Below are 25046 nucleotides of genomic sequence, written 5' to 3'. Positions count from 1 at the left end.
AAGATCGAAAAACTCATTGGGCCGGTGGCCTATCGACTTGAACTACCTCCACAATTAGAAAAGATTCACAACACCTTTCATGTTTCGAACCTGAAGAAATGCCTAGCTACCAAAGATCTCATTATCCCTTTAGATGAAATTAAGATTGACGAGAAACTAAATGTCGTTGAAGAACCCATCGAAATTATGGATCGTGAGGTCAAACGACTCAAACAATGTAAGATACCAATCGTTAAGGTTCGGTGGAATGCTCGTAGAGGACCTGAATTCACTTGGGAACGAGAAGACCAAATGAAGCTGAAGTACCCACATTTGTTTTCCGATATCGCACGTTAACTAGGTACTATTCTAAATTTCGGGACGAAATTTAATTTAACGGGTGTGTAATGTAATGACCCGAATTTTTCCGTTAATATATAGAAGATTAATATTTACATAATTAATGTTTCCAACATGTTAAGCAATCAAACTCATTAAGACTTGGTTATTTGAAATGAATTTTATACAAACATTAGGCCACCGCGTCTGTCTGACGATTCACGAACGTCATAATTCGTAATAATTATTTAATGACGTATATATGAATATAAATACGTACTCATGATTGTTAAATGATATTTAAATATCTCATTACATATTTAAATAAAATGAGATTACTAACTCAAAGACTTCAAGACTATATACATATATATAACGATTAACGTTGTAATAACTTCTAAATTAAAATGTATGTATATGTATTGTATTAATATGTATTAATACACTTTTTAAGGACTTAAACATATATACTAACATACTTATACTCAACAAAGATAGCTATACTCATAATCTCATTCAATTCCATCAAGAATTCTATTCGTATTCATTCGGTATTTACACCCGTATCAAACCCAGCTTCCATACTTAAATACTATGAGTATATACCAATATGAAATACCAATTATAGCCTCCTTAGCAGCCCTATGAGTCAAAAGACAAGGATAAACATGATGGAGACTTGTGGGAACCAACATTTAACTTCTAGTTTGCATTATTATGCTATATTCCAAATTTTGATAAAGTATGTTAACCATATACATGAACCACGACTTTTAACACTCTTTTTACTCATTCATATCAGCTATTTAACTTACCTTCACTCTCATAATACTCACACACAAGAACTCCAAGTATTCTCTCCATTTCTTACTCTTTAAACACTCTTTAAACACACATACTTCAAGTACTAGAAAATCTTCATTCACTTTGATCATAAACTAGCTTCAAGAACACTTTGTTAACTCATCTACTCCTCTTTATCAAGGTAAGAATCATATATAATCTTTGGTTCAATTCATATACTTATAACTATCTTAATTCAAGATAGAAATCTTATTCGAACTTTTGTTCATTCTATGATTCTACTCCAAGGATTACAAGCCATCAAGGATATCTTTGATCACAAGATTATCATCTTATTTTATCAGGAACTTTGTTCATTTAATTTGAGGTAGTCACCTTATTCATAATCTTTTTCGATTCATATCCATATAGCTATCTTATTATGAGTTTATAACTTACAACAACAAGAACATAGTTTAGGTTAATTCTAAACTTGTTCACAAACAAACTTAATCCTTCTAACTTGACTTTTAAAATACTTTAACACATGTATTATGACAGTATTTCAAGCTAACATAAGGATATAAAACTTGTAAACACGAAGAACACCTTAAAACAGAACATACGCCGTCATAGATCATCGGGGGCTGTTTTGGGTTTGATTTTAAAAACCTATCTTAAACTTTGAATTAAAAGATTTCCTTTGGTGAAAAATCTTATTTTATATGGATATGTAATATATCCAAAATCCATGGTTAAACTCTAATTGGAAGTATGTTTTTCAAAAGAGTCATCAAGATGTCGTTCTTACGATGGATATGACTATCTTCTTGTATTTGACACCTAAGCTGTATTTTTGACTATAAACATATACTTTTTCTGTTTAGATTAATAAATAACGATTCGATACAAAACTATGACAAGTCGAATCACTCAAAACGGATTTGTAACGAAGAAATTATGGGTAAAACAAAATTGGATATTTTTGTTTGTTTTTAGCTACGGTTTTGATTAATAAAAATGGATGATAACCTTATCCTAGCTAACTTACCTTGTATCCTACATGTATTTATACATGTCTTGTTCCCGAACTTATGGAAATACAATTTATAATAGTCATGTTTAAGTTCTACGACAATATATTATAGTCTTAATAAAGATCGTAAGGCACCATATATATATATATATATATATATATATATATATATATATATATATATATATATATATATATATATATATATATATATATATATATATATATATATATATAACTTGATCACCGTGGATTCGTATACAAAGTTTTGACATATCATTTTGACTTCTTCTTTATATATTATTGGAACGAACTATAAGACACCGTTGGCAGTAATCTCGAGTTAGCTGTGGGTCGAAGTGGATTCTAACATAATATATATACTTTGAGTTGTGATCGAGCCTGAGACATGTATACAATGGGTCGCGGATTTCTTCAGACAATATACATATTATGTGTCTTATTATATTAAGACAATATATTATAGTGTTAGTAAATTCTAACACAATATACGCATTTATATTTATATATATATTTATACAGTTGAACTATCGGACTATTGGACTACGAACATTAGACTACTAACAATGGACAATTAAAATTATCACAAGTATCATAAGTATGGAATATTAATTATAAATATATATCTTGACACAAGAATATTATTATTAGGTTCATGAATTTGTCAAAGGCCAAGTCTTATTACCATCTATTCGGAAATCATCACAAGTGAGTTATAGTCCCATTTTTACTATCTAAATTAATTTGGGATGAGAATACATGCAAATTCATAAATGTTTTACAAAATAAGTACAAGTTCATGAAACTACATTCTACGATTGTTTTGTTATACCGGATATCTGTACTTATTATTATTATTATTATTATGCTTGGTAACCTAAGAATTAGTGAAAAACACTAATTGACGTGAATCCTAAAGGTAGATCTACGGGCACCAACCACCCCCATTTTCGAATAGTGGAAATGCTTTAGTACTTCGAAGGGTTCTTGTCATACATTTGAATAGTGGAATGTATGATGCCAGATATCTTAAGCGCTCTATGTTAAGGTCGGTTACCAGGCGACTCATCGTATAAATGATTTTTGCAGTTGTAATGATCCTGCGCATTTAATTAAATGAAATCTTGTGGCTTATTAAATGTTATGATTATTATATAGAAACTAAACCTATGACTCGCCAACAATTTTGTTGACTTTTTAAGCATGTTTATTCTCAGGTGATTATTAGAAAGCTTCCGCTGTTGCATGTTTACTCAACGTCAAGATTGGAGTCATCATGCTTTTCTAAATAAATAAACTTGCATTCGGGAATTGTATTTGTAATATATTATTGACAAGTATGTAATGGTGTGTGTAAAATACATATATTTTGAGGAGATTGTCTTTGATCGACAATCAAAACTTATGCTTTTAAACCTTTATTCAATAATAAAGGTTATGGTTATTTTAAAATGAATGCAAGCTTTGAAAACGTCTCATATAGAGGTCAAAACCTCGCAAAGAAATCAATTAATATGAAACGTTTATAATTAATATGAACGGGGCATTTCATCACGCCTTTGGAAAGTGGAAGTAAAAACAGGACAGTCGACCTGTTTCTTGAAAAATTGAAATTGAATTTTTATCTTTTTACTCGATTTGTGTTAACAGAAGATCATATATAGGTTAAGTATTGTTATTACAGTTTAATTGACTCCATTGACGTTTGTTTTCTAGCTTGATTTGCTCGACAATATCAATATTCTGTCAGAACTTAATTAAATAAATAAATTCGATGAATTTGTTTGGTTCTGATGATTGAGTTCCTAATTTGTACGACTTAAAAGGCATAAAGCAAATTCCCTACAACAAAGAAAACGATTGAGAATAGAATGTGAATTTTATTTGTATCAATATTTGTATAACACAGTTTTCATATATATAATGAATCGTTTTTACATTTTTATGTATATATATATATATATATATATATATATATATATATATATATATATATATATATATATTCTATATATCTGTATTATTTATATATATATGTGTGTGTGTATCTATATATATCTGTTTATATATATTTGATTATATATATATATATATATATATATATATAAAATTCATAAATTTTAATATTGATAATGTTTTTAATAATAAATATTAATACTAATAATAATAGTAAAAATAATATCGAAATACTACTAATAATACTAATAATTATATTAGTAATCAAAATAAATAACAGTAATAATACATATATGGTAATATTAATAAGTTTAATAATAACTAATAATAATGTTGACAATAAAAATATAATACTAATCTTATTAATGATACTAATAATAATGTTAATATTATTAATGATAATAATAACATTAAAAATTAATACAACTCAAATTTTATATATGTATATATTTTATTTTAGAAGTAATAATTTTACTATTACAAATATTAATATTAATATTAACAATGATAATGATAATGAAATTAATGATAATAATATTAATACATCAATTATAATCTAACTTGTAATTTAATATAATATCATTTATTATTTATGTAATATTATACTAAGTGACGACTTTTACTGAATAGTTAATATTTATATATTTTATATATGCTTTATAACAACATATATATTATTAACAGTAACGTAATTATTCTAATTATTATTTTACATTTTAATTCTAATGATTCATTTATATTATTTTATTTTCAATACCCACCTTTATTTTATATATAAGTATATATATATATATATATATATATATATATATATATATATATATATATATATATATATATATATATATATATATAATCGATTGTTCGTGAATCGTTGGAACTGGTCGAAGGGCAAATGATTTCATAAAATTGTTCAAAATTTTGAAATTCAATTTACTAGACTTTGCTTATCATGTTGAAATCAATTAAAGATTAAGTTTAAATTTGGTCGAAAATTTTCGGGTCGTCACAATAACAATGGCACAGCCACGAGTTTCTGCATCCCATTCAGCATTAAGGGAGCATAAAGATAGCATATGTTCTGGATATTAACGGTTTGGAATCTTCTCTTTTTTAATTGAATTTAATAATTTTCGTTCATTAGGAGTTATCCTTGGATGAATAACTTTGGGAGGATCAAGTGATGTACACCAATAACGAGCTTTCAGGCAATCGTTGGGAATAACTTCATTAATAATAAAGAAGAAAGTACTCTGCCAGTTTTCATTTATATCACCAGAACTAAGCAAAAACCCATCCAGAGTAATACAAAACCATTCTTTATCATAAGGTTTTATGGTCGCAAGATAAGAAAAAAGACGTACAGAAGGGGTAATATTTCGAGCCATACAATACATCTCGAAAAGCATAATTTTGTGAATAGACATCGGTTCAAACTGTCCAACACTAACGCCATAAAAGCAGCAAACGTCTACGTAAAACTTTCTAAAAGGAATCCGAAGATGAAAAAAGTATAAAGCACGGCCATAAATAGCTACTTTTCCAGAGGGAGGTCGAGATGCACCATCATTAGGGCTAGGAAGAACAGCATCGGCACCAAAAAATTTAGGAAAAGCAACTCTGACACGATCAAGATAGATTGAGGAAATTCTGCTGCGAATATTTTCAACATTAAAGATGGCCATTAATTAAGTAGTTAAGAAAGGAATTCTTGACAGATGTTTAAGGTAGATGAAGGAAATAAATTCATATCGAGTAAATACGACGCAATAGAAATTGGGTAATAAATAGCGAGTAGAAGATGAACAGTTGACGGTTAATCGCATTGTTAATATGCTGCCACGTGTTGGGTATACAAAAATGCGGGAGAAGTAAATTTAATTGAAAATTAAATTCAAATTTTGAAAAGGCACTTTCTGCAGGTCATGATCAAAAAGTAGCTGCTGTAGCAGGGAAACAGGACGGCTGTGACAGGTTTATGTTCCCGATAAAAAGGCAATATTCATATTTTAGTTTAATGACTTTATTTTTTATAAAAATAAAGACATTAAAATGGAGAGACTTAATGGTGTATCATAGGGGATACACACATAAAAACACCATTTTTATATAGAAAAATGGATTAAAGAGCATAAAAGATAACAAAATTTGGCGGTTTTTAGTATTTGCCGCCCAGCGTTCAGCAGGCCGCCCAGCGTCAAGTGTAAGCCCTGCAGGCAGCTTCTATGCTTAAGCCCTTTAACTCAGAGCGTGAGCGGCACGCAGCCACGTCAGCACACGCCACCGACCTTCTGGATATTTCGTGTAACAGAACCACTCAGTATTGACACGTGTATCTCGAAAATTTCGGACATTCTACGCCTATAAATAGACCCCCTGGGTCACCACATTTCATATCATCATTCTGATCTGAACTTCAGTCAGAGAGAAGTATACTTTCTCTCTCACACAGTTCTTTCTCACTCTAAATGCACATTAGCCGCTTAACAGCATTACACTATACGGATCAATTTCAGATCGATCCTCAGATTGATTGAGGCCACGCCACCCCACGGATCATACATCCGTGTTCCGGGTCTGCAGAGATTATTTCTCGAGCGCAAACAACAATCAACATTATACGCCACATGCTGAGCAGCTATTGTCTTGTACTGGTACCTTATAGCCGCTATACGGAAAATCGTACCAACAAGAAATTCCAAGTATTAAACATAGTACAACCTAAAATGGAATATGAACACCAATCGCATTGCTTACACCAGCTAGATCTACAATGTATATAACATCAACATCAACAACAAAAAAGTCACCTTGCAAGCGCCTTCATTGTGCAGCCTCACACATAGCTTTTAACTCCAACTAAAAAAGAGAAACCAGTCTGGTCAAAATCCATAAAAGTATAACACCACCTTGATTGTTTGGCGATGTCCGATGTTACTGCTGTTGTACGTCCTCTGTACGTTTAAGTAAAATATTTTCTGAAGAATCGGGAACTTGTAAAGTTTTGGGAACTTGTAAAGTACTCCGTACATTATATACTTTGAAAAGCCAAACAATTGTATTAAGTTCACATAAACTCTATTAGTATTATTAGGAAAAAAAAAAGAATATATTAATTAAACACCCTTTATAGTATAGAATCTACCATACCTATATATATCACTTGGATATTTTTTTTTAAAGTGCAAATATAATTTCATTCCAACTTGTTATAAACAGCCTGTGTAAATCGACGGGTTTGAAAAAAATAATCTTTTTGTTTATCTCTTGACACAAAAATACCAAAACACACTCGAAAATAATAACCTGATCTGGGTCTTTAACGTCAGTCAGATATTGCCCATATGGTGAAACACTAGCAACCGAATTCAATAAGTTCTGTCTAGGTATCCGTAGATTGTCAAACCTGCAACATACCGAAGTTTAACGTTACCATGAGTATCCTATAAATAAAATAAACAAACATTCTATATATTTTAATCCATACCAACCATTCAGATCGATTTTGTGAACCCAATCAGCAATACGAACATTTGGACACACATTTGCATCTGCATCTCTGATCTGGGCTATAAAAGCATGCACTCCTTGATTCACACCATTGATTTCAAGTTGTGAGAAAACAACTATGTGTGTAGCATGCTGAAAACACAAAACATATAACGTAGTTCAATTTCTAACCACGGTGGTAACAAAAATTATACAAAAATTAGCAAATCAATGGATAAATAATTGAAATGAGTTCTTGTTACATTAGCTGTACCTCCGATCCAATACTTCAGAGCAGATTCACAAGGAGTACTAACGATAAATTTTTGAGTGCTTGCATCGTATCTAGTGATTGTTTCAACGCCTCTGACCTAAAAATAACTCATGAAACAACATATTAATTGTGTGGCATCATAATTGTATACATCCTTAAATTTGAAACATTGATAGCCTTGACATACATGGCTTGTACCATTTATCATGATGGCGTTTTGTGCCCATAAAACGAATTGTACCACACCTGAATTTTTTATACCATTAATATGATTATGTCTACATATAACTAAAAAGTTAAAAATATAGCTTTCAAAAGTAAAAAAATAGCACAACAAAGTATCTAAAATCTAGAATCTGATGCAGAGAAAACGAAAAAAAACCAAAATACAAGCAACAACAAATTATACATGAGCAATTGATATAATTTATTAGTCTCAAAGCCTGGCCTTCCTTGACAGCTTAATAGGTTCAAATATAACTCACACTTGATCTTCTTTGCTCCATTTTGGTTCTCCGGAGTGCAGGGTAAATTTTACTTTGATACTCTCTATTGATTATTAATTTCAAATTTTAATTTAATTAATGCTATTTATTTATAGTGCTTTTTATAACTAAAACAAAGGTTAACCACATTATGATCATTATTTCTGGAAATTTCTAAAGATACTGAAATGCGTACCATAATGATCCATACACGATTCATCACATAACATATCATAAAATGGAGAACAAATAACCAAAATGTTAACTTACAGAAAAATACAAATAAACCAAAATGATAACTCACTAATTGAATGGAGGACAGTCGGATTTGTTCATCACATAACAGATTCATCACATAACATAGCACCTGCAATTCAATTCATTATAATACCTACAAACATTAAAAATCAAAACCTAAAGAAAAACAAAAATATAATATCAAAAATTGAAAATAAATAATACAAAACTATTACAAATCAAAATCTAAAGAAAAACAAAAACATTAACTTTTTTTATTAGAGGATGAGAAAACAGAAATCTGGCTATCTTCTGCGCATCATCCTACCAAAAATCACAAAATACTGTCATGAAATAGATTATAAATTGGGAAAACAACATTACAGAGAGATGTAACAGACTAACAAATGATCTATTTCGAATTTCGAAGCAAATGAAAACGAAAGGAGAAAAGGAAACTTACCTTGTAATATCCGTATTTTTAAATGTATATTAAATATAAAACAAATAGGTGGATAGTGAGTGTTTAGCTTACTAACTCTTAATCATTTGTAGTCTTTAAATTTTTTAATAAAAAAGGACCGAAAGTATGTAAATGATGGATATGTGAATAAACCTAAAAGATATAGATATATTAATTAATTATAAAAAGGGTATGTTTATTATTTTGGTGAGCTAGTGAGTGGGTTCAGTGGGATGTAAAAATAAAATAAAACCATAGGGAGTATTATTTTAATGTAGGTGCAGGTATGTATTAAAAAGTGACAGATCACAATTCTTGTTTCTTTTGCCTTAATTTTCGGATGTATGTTTCTTTTCACATATTATATTTAAATAAATAAATCTTTATATAAACAACAAACTATAGCAATGAAACACACCTAATGACATACTCACTATACTGAAAGCTCTCGTCAAGTCGTCTGTTCTAATAAATTGATAATAGGATATCAATTGATAAGAAGTGATTGATCAAATTCTTATAATTTAAGGTACGGATTCTGTTCGAAAATTAATTTGTACGAATTCTTGTTTAGCAAACTAAATTAATATCATTTTTAATTCCTATAATTCTTTCAGCGTTATTCGATTATAGATTTTTAAGTTGTGTTTTATAAGCTTCAAAATTTGATTTATGCTTCTAAAATGATTATGTTATTTGTTCTTATTTGTGGCAACAAAAGTATGATTTATGAAACTATTTTTATCGGTTGTGAAATGGTTTTGATTCGTGTTGTTTCGAGCTATTACTCACATATTTTGGGGGCACCGGGGATGTGACATTGTGGAATTGACGGATTTGTAGGATTTGTTGGATTCGGTAGGGTGAGTGGTTGTGTCGTGCCTGCACACCATCTCGCATTGGAGGGTGCACATTTGTAGGGTATATTTGGATCTGCAGGTCCTATGTACAAAATTGTCTGGCGGTTGTATGTGGGTCATTGTGATTTGACATGCAAACGTATGCGTTCTGTAAGAGTTCGATATGATATTTTTTAAATTATGGATTTGTCGGCTTTATACGATTTGGTTTTGGTTGATATGAAAATACGAATTTTAAGGTCTTATTAGAAAATATATTTTGTGTCACAACTATATGGGTTTAAAGATGAAAATATTTTTAAACTTTAATATATTATCCGTTCACTGGGCAATTGGCTCAGCCGTATTTTTTTTTTCTTTCTTCTACGGCAGGTAACCAGAGTTGATTCGGGGACTGAGAGTGTGACTTAGATGACCTTAAAGATTATGCTTTAGTTATATTTGTAATGGAAATTATAGTTGTTTTTCGACTCATTCAATTATTTGTATTTTAAGACTAAATAGTATTAGTGTTGAATTATTAAGAATTAACACCGTTCAATTCCATGCCGAGTTGGGGTGTTACATACCTGGTCACAAACCCTAATTTTGGGCCAGATTACATGTTAGTAGGTTAATGGTAATGAAAATTTAATTGAAAAAATCAGAAAAATGAACCTCTTTGATGGGTGTCAACGGATGAGAGAAATATCGTGGATTTGATCTGTGGAGTTGCTGAGAATTGAAGGGAGTAGAAGGTGAGATGATTGAAGAAGTATGGGTTGTCATACAGGAGGCATCGCAGCCTCGCAGTTATGATAGAAGAAGTATTCTTCACGCCATGTAATTCAGTTTTTTTTTTTTAAGAAACCCAAGTGCCCAATGGTGAATAGTATGAGTTTGTGAGTTGGAGAGAGACACGTGGACCAATCAAAGTAAAGAAAACCCACTTGAATTTAGAATGTGGTTAATACTAGTAGTATTATCCGGTCTGTGTTTGAAGAGGTCATTATACTGTTTCATCAACATCTAATCGTAAAAAAATACTCTAAAATAAAGTAAATATTGGATGGATGTAAATATACTTAACAATGTTATAAATACAAAACCAAAACTTCATATTTCAAACATAAATATGTACCTTACTTTTTTTTTAAAAAGTTCAGTTCTAATTCTAAGAAGACTATTTATTCGGATTTAATTAACCACATATTTTAAACTTTTAACAACTAAAAATTTTATTATCATCAACACCATCAACAATAACAAACTTTTAATGCTAACAACACCTACAAGACTACAACAAAATCAACAATTTTTTTTTGGATTAAATGATTTTACCAGGTAAATATTATTTAAAAAATAATAAAAAGTACAAATAAAAACAACGACCACAAACGCACGTTGCGGCATCACAAACAACCACAAACCAAGCTAGAACCTACAAACCAAAAACATGATTAGCGAAACCAAAAACAACCTACGACATCCCTAGATCAAAACATAGAACCAAAAACATGATTAGCGAAACTAAAAACAACCTACGACATCCCTAGATCAAAACATAGAACAACTAGGGCCTTCCAATCAGGAGTATTAATACCAACCGATTTCATCGGTCATGCCTATTAATTATGCAGTTTCATCTACATTTTCTTCAACATCACTTTCCTAATCTACTAAGATTCTCTTATTTGAGTCCCTTCAATATTGAGCATTTTCCCCCTACCCAATGTTATCATCCAATTCATCTAGAGCCTCGAAAGTATTATCCACCTTTACATTACTAGTTGCACCAACACTAGCGATTGCGCCTGCTACGACCACTTTTTCCTTTAATATAGGTCCATAGACTTATTTGCTTCATTTTCTTTCGCATGGCAAACCCATCTATATGTTGCACTTGTTTCCCACCCCCTGTAGCATTGGATTTATTCCTATTTACCACTTCAAACTCATCATTTTGGGTTCAGTTTAAGCAATAGACACAAGCTGATGAACATGTTGATCAATCAATTTGGGGCATTGAATATCGTAATGTCCAAAAATTGCACAACATGTACACCTAAGGGGTTCCCACTCGTACTCCACTTTGACATTACAAATAACTTTCTCCCACCTTCAATCCTAGGAATAGCCACTCTCACATTTTCTTTAAGAGTTGTCGTAGTGGAGATCCTAATCATAGTACGAGCATAATTTGGACGGTCCCTGTGACAACCCGGAAATTTCCGACCAAATTTAAACCTTACTCTCTATATGACTTCGACACGATAAGCAAAGTCTGTAATATTGATTCTCAAAAAAAAAATTAAACTGTTTACATGAATTCATTTATCCTTCGACTATTCTCGACGATTCATGAACCATTGTGTATAACAAATATGTGAATATATATATAAATATAAATATAAATATAATATTTTAAATTAATAAAATATTTTAGTCAATTAGAATTAAAAATATAAAAATAATAAATAGAATGATTATGTTACTAATATATATATATATATATATATATATATATATATATATATATATATATATATATATATATATATATATATATATATATATATATATATATATATATATATATATATATATATGGTTATTATCAATAATTATTATATTGTAAATTAAATATCCAATAAATAATATCATGTAACATATGTTATAATTATTAAATATTATCTAATTAATAAATTATAATATTAATAGAAATTACAAGTTAAAATATAGCTATTATAATTACTTTTAGTATTATAAAAAAATATTAATATTAATATCAGTATTAATAATAGTAGGATAAATATGAAACCAAATATGTGTAAATTATTAGATTATTATTATTATTACTATCATTTAATAATATCTATATTATTAGAATTGGTATTATTATTATTAATGTTATTAATCAGATTATTATTATTGAAATCATCATTAATATTATTAACAGTATTAATATATTATTATCTTTATCAATATTATTATTATTATTATTAATATCATTTATATTTTAGATATTATTATTAGAAAATAATTCATCTTTTCATTTTTAACACTTATAATATAATTACTATCATTTGTATAGTTATTAGTTGTATTATTAATTAGTATTATTAATTATAATTTTAGTTATAAATATTAATTAAATTCAAAAACAGAGACAGGTAACAAGAAACGTTCCTATCCCTATCACTTTAATTCTCTACTATTTTAAATTGATTCCTATCTCTGCATTTTATTAAATTATCGAAACCAGTTGGCCAAAAGAGTCCAAATTCTGTTAAAAGTAATTATCAACTTTTTATTTAATTTCTGTTATATTTTTTTCTTTTCTCGTGACTGATTGCAGGTCGATACATCACAACAGGATATATAAATCTAGCAGCTCTAATATTAACGACACATTAAAATTCTTCTTTATCTTTATCAACTACAACTAATTTTAAACAGGTTTTAATTATAAATTTATTTACATTTTCTTTTATATATCTATATACCTCTGTTCTTGTTAGTATGAGTCAAAAATTTGAATTCAAGCTGCATTTAAAAATCTATAAATGCGAAGTTGTTATGAATATTTCATTCAAACGATCTCCAAAATCCCAGATTCCAATTCAATCTATTGAGTTTCAATTTTCAAAGTCAAATTTAAAGTTCAAAAGTCAAACGATTCTTTAATCTTCGAATTCGTCCACTGTGTTTTGTTTTAGGTTGAATTGATAATTTCTAAAGTTTCTAAACATGATTTAAAATCTTTTTCATATTATAAATATAATCTGAGGATGCCTAGATTTTTAAAATGCGAAATGAGTTTATAAATGTTCTTCGCGAATTTTTTTTACTGCAGCAACCATTTAATTTTTTTTTCTTCTTTTCCCTTTCTGTTCTGATAACCCAATTCAATCTCAATAAACCATTTTCTGTTTTATGTGTAAATCCGAAGACCAACTCAAATATCGTGATAAGGATTTACAGACAATTTGGTATCTTGAAGAAGAAAGAAAAAGAAAATAGAAAATAATACGAGTTATATAAATTTCGGTTAAGGTTAATAATAGAAAAACAGAAATGGAACGATGGTCATGGGTGTTTAGCTATGTTCGAGAGGTCGCGAGTTCGAGTCCCGGCTTGGGCGGTTTGATATTTTTTTTGGAGCTTTTAAGGTAGTAACCATTTTTTATTTATTATTATTATTATTATTATTATTATTATTATTATTATTATTATTATTATTATTATTATTATTATTATTATTATTATTATTATTATTCTTATTATTATTATGATTAATTGATTAAAACTTTGCTAGGATTATGATTTAATTATAATTACTTTGTGATGTAATTAAATTATTGATATAATTATTATTATTATCCTTATTGATATATATAATTAAGTATTATTAATACAAATGTTATTAATATAACTTAAATTTTGATTACATACAAATATATTCATATGTATAAATATGTACGAAAATGAATATGGTTATGATAATAAAAATATGATATTATTATAATTATTTAAAACATATCTATGTATATAAATAAAGTATATTAAATATATATTTTGTGATTTTGAATCTATTTAGTAAATGAAGGTAAAGCTCAATTGTCATTCGATCGATAATTAAAACGAGTTAAAAGGAACTTATGTGATTTTAATAATAAACGGGGATCCAAAAATGAGTTTTATAAATTATAAGCTTATTTATTATTATTATTATTATTATTATTATTATTATTATTATTATTATTATTATTATTATTATTATTATTATTATTCTTATTATTATGATTAATTGATTAAAACTTTGCTAGGATTATGATTTAATTATAATTACTTTGTGATGTAATTGAATTATTGATATAATTATTATTATTATCCTTATTGATATATATAATTAAGTATTATTAATACAAATGTTATTAATACAACTTAAATTTTAATTACATACAAATATATTCATATGTATAAATATGTACGAAAATGAATATGGTTATGATTACGAATATGTTTAAGTATAAATTGATAAAATATAATAATAAGTATGATTTAGTTTATAGTATAATATAAACATAAGTATAATTATAAGTATTGATAAAAGATAATATTATGAAATTCAGATGAAATTAGAAAAGGGTTAAGATATAACATGATAATGATAATGATATAATTCGATTTATTACTAAGTTTTACCATTAATTAATATTATTATTAGTAGTAGTAGATCATTATTATCTAAACTATCATTTTAACAAATAAATCTTTGGTACATTATATATACTTATTACATATATTAGGATTATAGTAATATTTAATATAACAAACTAATGATATTTCATAAATGAAACACTAATTGCATATATATGTATATAGATATATTAATATAACTAAATATATATAAATATTAATCATTATAAATCTATATACACAAAATCAATATATATATATATATATATATATATATATATATATATATATATATATATATATATATATATATATATATATATATATATATATATCTATAGAATATAATTTAAGATATAATATAAGTATACGTTTTAAAATGGAATTTAGTATAAATTCTATATAACTATAAACATATAAATAATATATATTAATAAATGAAAGTTTGTGATTTACATTATATGTATTAATAGATATACAATTGTTATAGGTTCGTGAATCCGAGGTCAACCCTATACTTGTTCAATGTCGTTCTATGTATTTTTACTACAAAATACAGTATGGTGAGTTTCATTTGCCTTTTTACCCTTTATATTTTTTGGGCTGAGAATACATGCGCAATTTTTATAAATGTTTTACGAAATAGACAAAAGTAATTGAAACTACATTATATGGGTGAAAGATCGAAGCCGAATATGCCCCTTTTTCTTGGTAACCTAAGAATTAGTAAACCGATCTACTAATTGACGCGAATCCTAAAGATAGATCTATTGGGCCTAACGAACCCCATCCAAAGTACCGGATGCTTTAGTAATTCGATGTTGTTTTTATCATGTCCGAAGGATTTCCCGGAATGATTGGGGATATTCTTATATGCATCTTGTTAATGTCGGTTACCAGGTGTTCACCATATGAATGATTTTTGTCTCTATGCATGGGACGTATATTTATGAGAACTGGAAATGAAATTCTTGTGGTCTATTAAAATGATAAAAATGAATGATTATGATAAACTAATGAACTCACCAACCTTTTAATTGACACTTTAAAGCATGTTTATTCTCAGGTATGAAAGAAATCTTCCGATGTGCATTTGCTCATTTTAAAGATATTACTTGGAGTCATTCATGACATATTTCAAAAGATGTTGCATTCGAGTCGTTGAGTTCATCAAGATTATTATTAAGTCAATTATAGTTGGATATATTATGAAATGGTATGCATGCCGTCAACTTTCGATGTAATGAACGTTTGTCTTTTAAAAACGAATGCAATGTTTGTAAAATGTATCATATAGAGGTCTAGTACCTCGCGATGTAATCAATTGTAATGTATTCGTCCAGATGGATTAGGACGGGTCATGAAAGTTGGTATCAGAGCGGTGGTCCTAGTGAACCAGGTCTTGCATTAGTGTGTCTAACTGATAGTTGTTTAGATGCATTAGTGAGTCTGGACTTCGACCGTGTCTGCATGTCAAAAGTTTTACTTATCATTTAGTGTTGAAAATTATTTGCTTATCATCCTTAAAGTCTAGACACGTCTTACTGCCTTTATTGCATAGATAGTGTATAGACAAATTCATATCTTAGCGTATCTGTTACTATAGACTTTACCCGATAGCTTCCGTAGATTCCTCCGTAACTTATGGGATTTTAGTATTATATATGCATATGTAAATTATGTATTGCAGGGTACTAATCTAAATCCTATAATCTATTTCTTATCAAAAATCCTTCATCTGATCGTACAAGATGAATCCCTCAACCAGCTCGAATTCCTCGGATTCTGACAGCTATTCCGATATGGAGTTTCACCTAAGCTCCGAAAGCAGTGTCACCAGAATGAATCAACCAATCATCCATCCCCAATTCATCTAATGAGTTCGTAGTCTACTTAATCATTAGAGACAAGAAGAAGCGATCCCTTCCATCCACCACATTGCCCTCTTGGCGAAGAACCTGAAGCACTTACCGACGAACCTATCCGAAACACCATTTTCAGCCTCATTTCCAGGGTAGCTCGTCACGATTATATTCTATCCAAAATTCTAAACCTTATTCAGCCGCTCGTTCTGACCGACAATCATCCCGGAATAATGGAAGAAGTCAACGAGCTTCGCGCTCGAGTAATCAATTTGGAAACGTGGTGCAAAACCTACCAGCTTCAACAACAGCACCGGCAACACCAGTACCACCAACAACAACATCCGCAGCACAAGCCTCAACACTACACGCCTCAAACTCACAGTCGGTACCCCAAGAATGATCTTCGTTCTACGTATCGTTCTACATTATCTATCCTCGTTCGACATGGCGATTATGTAATCTCTAATGTTTTAAAGATTATATATTCTAGTTCTAATGGTAAATCAAATGAGATTAATATCATATTAACTCATTAAATCCATGATTACATCTGAAGAAAATATACATGTATATATGTTTTCATAAAGGTTGTAATTAAAAAAAATTCTATTGTACAAACTGTTAATGGTGAAAATATTTTAACGGGTAGTAATACCCGAGGAATATTTAGATTTCACATTAATAAGTTACACTGTACATTCTTCGAATTTGATTCAACGATCATTTACTATCCTATTTACAACCACCGATATACGTATCCGTTCACAAAAGAATAACTATTTTCATTCAAATTCAATTTCATATTTAGATTTTGGCCTATCAGAATCTAACAAGTGGCATAATGAATAAATAATGGACACAATAAAAATTGATTAGAAACAGACTAATTAACAATATGAAATTTTGTTAAGAAACCACGCTAACAAGATCATAGCTAACTGTTCCTAGCTAACTGATTACATTTTATTTATCGCAATTTAATTATCGCAATTTTATTTATCATCATTTAATTTCTGTTATTTACTTTACGCATTTTATTTACCGTCATTTAATTTCTGTTATTTATTTTACGCACTTTAAATATCGGGACACGTATACAAGGTTTTGACATATCATATCGACGCATCTATATATATTATTTGGAATAACCATAGACACTCTATATGCAGTAATGCTGGAGTAAGCTATAAAGGGTTGAGGTTGATTCTCAAATAATATATATACTTTGAGTTGTGATCGAGTCTGAGACATGTACACGGGTCACGATACTTATTAATTAATTCGAATATTATATATGAATTATTGAATTGCTAAATGTGGACTATCAACTGAGGACTACCAACATTGGACAATTAAAATGAATTAAAATATTGATTATAACATATGAAACTAAACAATTCTTCAAGTTTGCCACTTGATTTCATCTTAAACCTCATTTGTATCTTAACGATTACAATCTGCGTTCAAACCTTTCATGATTTTTGAAAGCACCTCAATTGAGAGGATGAATCAACCGCACTTCATCTATGTAAGAAGAGGTTGATGCATATAGCTATGCACTTGAAAACACTCGGAACTTTAGTAAACGTTTAATACGTATCTGTGTTAATTCCTTTAGGGTTATTATTACCCAAAATAACTTAGTAATCCCTTTCAAAGTAGACAACTTTGTCACAGCTTCAGTAAATCAATTTCGACTTTTCATAACCTTGATATATAACTTTGCTTTCGTCATCGTTACCGAAGAACCATATATATATATATTTCGCCATAAAAGCAGTAAACTTAACAGCAACTTCATTGATCTCTGACTTTCTGAAGAACCATTATATATGTTCATTAAAACCCTATCATATACTCACCCGCATCTTATAACAAGAATTGTTATACCAATTACCGAGAATCAGCAATCAGTATTTTGAAGTCTTTCAGCATGTCTACAACAACAGTTATATGTATACATATAACAATTATCTCTCAGAATTATGATGTTCCATTCCGAAATTATGAAAAGCACCCAGTTTACGAATCAATATTCCAAAGTTTTGAAAAAGCTGATGAAACAGTGAAAACTGAAGACTGCCTTAACAGTCAAAAGTTTAATGCCCCTCAACTTTACACTTTTTCAGGGGTAAAAAGTGTAAATATATAATTTTATTAAAATAAAAAAACTTACTCCACCCGAATTTATAACGGTCCCCATCTTCTTGCTCGGTGCGAGTTAAATTTTTCCGAGGCCACCGTTCAACTCAAAAAAATCTCACGAACCCAACGGGACTAACTATATGCGAAACGGACATCGTTAAAAAAACACTAAATAACGGGCCCTATATAGCTCTATCCCGTTCGAAAAATCCATTTTTGAAATAATACGCTCATGACCTCGTCGTAGTATTTTACATCTCTATAATTTGAAGTATCCACATATTCTAAGTGTTTTTAGATTATTTGTTGTGTGCTTAATATTCTCAAATTAATTAAGATAGTTTCATGTTAAATTAATGAAAGTAATCGATATAGTATAATTCAGGTGTGCTTAATTTATAATTTAAAATTCAAACTGTTTACGTATTTTTTTTATCATCCTACTAATCTCTACTATATATAATAACAAACACAAAAATAGATCATCTAATCTTATAACAACTAATCCTAGCCTTCTATTTCAAATTATATTATACTATATACTAATTGTGGACAACCGAGTGTTGGAAACACTCAATGGAAAATCTAGAACTGGAAAACGAATTAAGTAAACCATGAAGGAGACCGAGGACAAATACAAGAACCAAACTGATAATGCTAAAAACGAACATATATTTCATAGCATTATTCCTCAAGAAAGACAAGCTTTTAGTTGCAATTGTTCTATTTACAAGTGATATTCGTTTAAATAATAAAAGGTGAAGACAAAAGACAGATTTGACGAATTGAAGACGCAAACGACCAAAAAGCTCAAAAGTACAAAAGACAATCAAAGAGGTTCCAATTATTGATAAGAAACGTCTCGAAATTACAAGAGTACAAGATTCAAAACGCAAAGTACAAGATATTAAATTGTACGCAAGGACGTTCGAAAATCCGGAACCGGGACCAGAGTCAACTCTCAACGCTCGACGCAACGGACTAAAAATTACAAGTTAACTATGCACATAAATATAATATAATATTTAAATAATTCTTATAATTATTTAATATATTATATTTATTTAAAACCGTCGGTAAACAAAGAGCCAAACTCCTCTGAGCTGTAATTTCAAACTCCGCGACTCGCAGAGTTTGAAGGCAAAAATGCCGCGAGTCGCGGAGCCCCAAGTTTTGAAACTCCCTATAAAGCCAACCGAATTCTGAGCATTTTTTCATCATCTTTTTCTTCTTCTCCTCATTCATACGTAAAATATATATATATATTTTTAATTTATATTTTAATTTTAATTATAATTCTAATAATAAGGGTATGTTAGCGAATGTTGTAAGGGTGTAAGTCGAAATTCTGTCCGTGTAACACTACGCTATTTTTAATCATTGTAAGTTATGTTCAACCTTTTTACATTAATGTCTCGTAGCTAAGTTATTATTATGCTTATTTAAAACGAAGTAATCATGATGTTGGGCTAATTACTAAAATTGGGTAATTGGGCTTTGTACCATAATTGGGGTTTGGACAAAAGAACGACACTTGTGGAAATTAGACTATGGGCTATTAATGGGCTTTATATTTGTTTAACTAAATGATAGTTTGTTAATGTTAATATAAAGATTTACAATTGGGTGTCCCTATAAATTACCATATACACTCAATCGGACACGATGGGCGGGGTATTTATATGTACGAATAATCGTTCATTTACCCGGACACGGGAATTGATTAATAACCACTAGAATAATTAAAACAGGGGTGAAATTATGTACAAGGACACTTGGTATAATTGATAACAAAATATTAAAACCTTGGGTTACACTCAGTCGACATCCTGGTGTAATTATTAAACAAAGTATTAAAATCTTGTTACAGTTTAAGTCCTCAATTAGTTGGAATATTTAACTTCGGGTATAAGAATAATTTGACGAGGACACTCGCACTTTATATTTATGACTGATGGACTGTTATGGACAAAAACCAGACGGACATATTAAATAATCCAGGACAATTAACCCATGGGCATAAAACTAAAATCAACACATCAAACATCATGATTACGGAAGTTTAAATAAGCATAATTCTTTTATTTCATATTTAATTTCCTTTATTTTATATTTAATTGCACTTCTAATTATCGCATTTTTATTGTTATTGTATTTAATTGCACTTTTAATTATCGTACTTTTTAATTATCGCAAGTTTATTTTATCGCACTTTTATTATTCGCAATTTCATTATCGTTATTTACTTTATGATTTAATTTAAGTCTTGTATTTATTTTTAATATTTTACATTTGGTTTTAACTGCGACTAAAGTTTTAAAATCGACAAACCGGTCATTAAACGGTAAAAACCCCCCTTTATAATAATAATATTACTTATATATATATATTTGTATTTTTATAAAAGTAAACTAATATAGCGTTAAGCTTTGTTTAAAAAGATTCCCCGTGGAACGAACCGGACTTACTAAAAACTACACTACTGTACGATTAGGTACACTGCCTATAAGTGTTGTAGCAAGGTTTAAGTATATCCATTCTATAAATAAATAAATATCTTGTGTAAAATTGTATCGTATTTAATAGTATTTTCCTAGCAAAAATATAAGCTATTTTATATACTACTCTGCTAAAACATCACAAACCCTATATTCAAAGAATCCAGATGATTCTATATTCGGTGAAATCTTTAGAAAATATCTTGCTCCATACTCATGTTAAATCTTGTGGAAAAATCTTTCTTCATCAACCTTCGATCTTAGAAATTCCAAAATATCATCATAAATATCTTCGATATTTTTGAGGATATTTTCATAAATATTCTTGTCCGAAATTATTCATCTCTTCGTTCTATCTATATTACATCAGAAAGGAAACTGTTTTAGCTTCTAAATTCTGAAAAATTCAAATTTAAATTATAAATGTTTTTGAAGTAGTGTTGGGGACTGAAGCATGAGTTAGTATAATATAATGACACTTGATCAACGTGATTATATTACAGTAAGTCATGCTGAGTTTCTAATGGAACATGATGATTCACAGATTATAACGTCATCATGTGCCATGTCACACGACTCTTACATTCTACCAAATCTTTACACATATCAAGAACATATCTTCCTGATAGTTCCATCTGTTCTTTTTAATTCTGGTAATTTAACCAATCAAGATTGTGCTATTACCATTTCTTTCTTAGAACATTAACTCTGTTTATTCCAAAATTCATATCTACTAATTCTGGACCATTATTAGTTTGACTTAAAGTCGGGAAGAGAAGACAAAAGTATGGAACTCCAAAATAGAAAGGAAATATGAATTGAAGTATATAAAAGATGAGAAGTTGTGAAAATAAGGAAACGAAGAGAGTAGATTTATAGTGAAATATCCGACAGAGCAATCGTAATAGGATATCGCATTTAATCAAAGCGGATCCTAATTTCCTTAATTCCAGAAGAATAAAATCTTATACGAATATTTTCTCTAAATCTCTTGAATTCCGAAAATCAACCGTGACCACGTCACCAGTTAAGTCAAATCTTCATTTACTCATTTTCACTCTTTTGTGATAGCTTCATTCGTACTCTTCGAATAATCGAATTATTTCATCCTTATTACTCAATGGTAATGAAACTCTATTTATCAGCTTATATGAGTCATGAAAACATACTTATTATTATTCATGACCATCCCACTCAAATTTCAGGACGAAATTTCTTTAACGGGTAGGTACTGTGACAACCCAGAAATTTCCAACCAAATTTAAACCTTACTCTCTATATGATTTCGACACCATAAGCAAAGTCTGTAATATTGATTCTCAAAAAAAATAAACTGTTTACATGAATTCATTTGTCCTTCGACTATTCCCGACGATTCACGAACCATTGTGTATAACAAATATGTGAATATATATATAAATATAAATATAAATATAATATTTTGAATTAATAAAATATTTTAGTCAATTAGAATTAAAAATAAAAAAATAATAAATAGAATGATTATGTTACTAATATATATATACATATATATATATATATATACATATATATATATATATACATATATATATATATATATATATATGGTTATTATCAATAATTATTATATTGTAAATTAAATATCCAATAAATAATATCATGTAACATATGTTATAATTATTAAATATTATCTAATTAATAAATTATAATGTTAATAGAAATTACAAGTTAAAATATAGTTATTATAATTACTTTTAGTATTATAAAAAATATATTGATATTAATATCATTATTAATAATAGTAGGATAAATATGAAACCAAATATGTGTAAATTATTAGATTATTATTATTATTACTATCATTTAATAATATCTATATTATTAGAATTGGTATTATTATTATTAATGTTATTAATCAGATTATTATTATTGAAATCATCATTAATATTATTAACAGTATTAATATATTATTATCTTTATCAATATTATTATTATTATTAATATCATTAATATTTTAGATATTATTATTAGAAAATAATTCATCTTTTCATTTTTAACACTTATAATATAATTACTATCATTTGTATGGTTATTAGTTGTATTATTAATTAGTATTATTAATTATTATTTTAGTTATAAATATTAATTAAATTCAAAAACAGAGACAGGTAACAAGAAACGTTCCTATCCATATCACTTTAATTCTCTACTATTTTAAATTGATTCCTATCTCTGCATTTTGTTAAATTATCGAAACCAGCTGGCCAAAAGAGTCCAAATTCTGTTAAAAGTAATTATCAACTTTTTATTTAATGTCTGTTATATTTTTTTTCTTTTCTCGTGACTGATTGCAGGTCGATACATCACAACAGGATATATAAATCTAGCAGCTCTAATATTAACGACACATTAAAGTTCTTCTATATCTTTATCAATTACAACTAATTTTAAACAGGTTTTAATTATAAATTTAGTTACATTTTCTTTTATATATCGATATACCTCTGTTCTTGTTAGTATGAGTCAAAAATTTGAATTCGAGCTGCATTTAAAAATCTATAAATGCGAAGTTGTTATGAATATTTCATTCAAACGATCTCCAAAATCCCAGATTCCAATTCAATCTATTGAGTTTCAATTTTCGAAGTCAAATTTAAAGTTCAAAAGTCAAACGATTCTTTAATCTTCGAATTCGTCCACTGTGTTTTGTTTTAGGTTGAATTGATAATTTCTAAAGTTTCTAAACATGATTTAAAATCTTTTTCATATTATAAATATAATCTGAGGATGCCTAGATTTTTAAAATGCAAATTGAGTTTATAAATGTTCTTTGCGAATTTTTTTTACTGCAGCAACCATTTAAATTTTTTTTCTTCTTTTCCCTTTCTGTTCTGATAACCCAATTCAATCTCAATAAACCGTTTTCTGTTTTATGTGTAAATCCAAAGACCAACTCAAATATTGTGATAAGGATTTACAGACAATTTGGTATCTTGAAGAAGAAAGAAAAAGAAAATAGAAAATAATACTAGTTATATAAATTTCGGTTAAGGTTAATAATAGAAAAACAGAAATGGAATGATGGTCATGGGTGTTTAGCTGTGTTCGAGAGGTCACGAGTTCGAGTCCCGGCTTGGGCGGTTTGATATTTTTTTGGAGCTTTTAAGGTAGTAACCATTTTTTTATTTTTATTTTATTATTATTATTATTATTATTATGATTAATTGATTAAAACTTTGCTAGGATTATGATTTAATTATAATTACTTTGTGATGTAATTGAATTATTGATATAATTATTATTATTATTATTATCCTTATTGATATATATAATTAAGTATTATTAATACAAATGTTATTAATACAACTTAAATTTTGATTACATACAAATATATTCATATGTATAAATATGTACGAAAAAGAATATGGTTATGATTATGAATATGTTTAAGTA

At 28.3% G+C, this 25046-nt stretch overlaps 1 protein-coding gene across 1 annotated transcript; it reads right to left on the bottom strand.

Moving 5' to 3' along the window:
• Window positions 1-6937: 6937 nt before the first annotated feature.
• LOC139868762 (acyl-coenzyme A oxidase 3, peroxisomal-like) lies at window positions 6938-8383 on the bottom strand. The gene is made up of 6 exons (XM_071857102.1): window positions 8365-8383; window positions 8065-8123; window positions 7867-7974; window positions 7602-7756; window positions 7421-7520; window positions 6938-6973 (listed from the first exon to the last, which is right to left on the bottom strand). Exons 1-6 carry the CDS (start codon window positions 8381-8383, stop codon window positions 6938-6940), a joined length of 477 nt encoding a protein of 158 aa, XP_071713203.1.
• Between the last annotated feature and the right edge of the window lie 16663 nt (window positions 8384-25046).

The sequence above is a fragment of the Rutidosis leptorrhynchoides genome, chromosome 9 (assembly GCF_046630445.1).
Source record: "Rutidosis leptorrhynchoides isolate AG116_Rl617_1_P2 chromosome 9, CSIRO_AGI_Rlap_v1, whole genome shotgun sequence".
NCBI lineage: Eukaryota > Viridiplantae > Streptophyta > Magnoliopsida > Asterales > Asteraceae > Rutidosis > Rutidosis leptorrhynchoides.
Note: the sequence above shows the minus strand (reverse complement) of the source record. Positions and strands in the feature narration are given on the sequence as shown.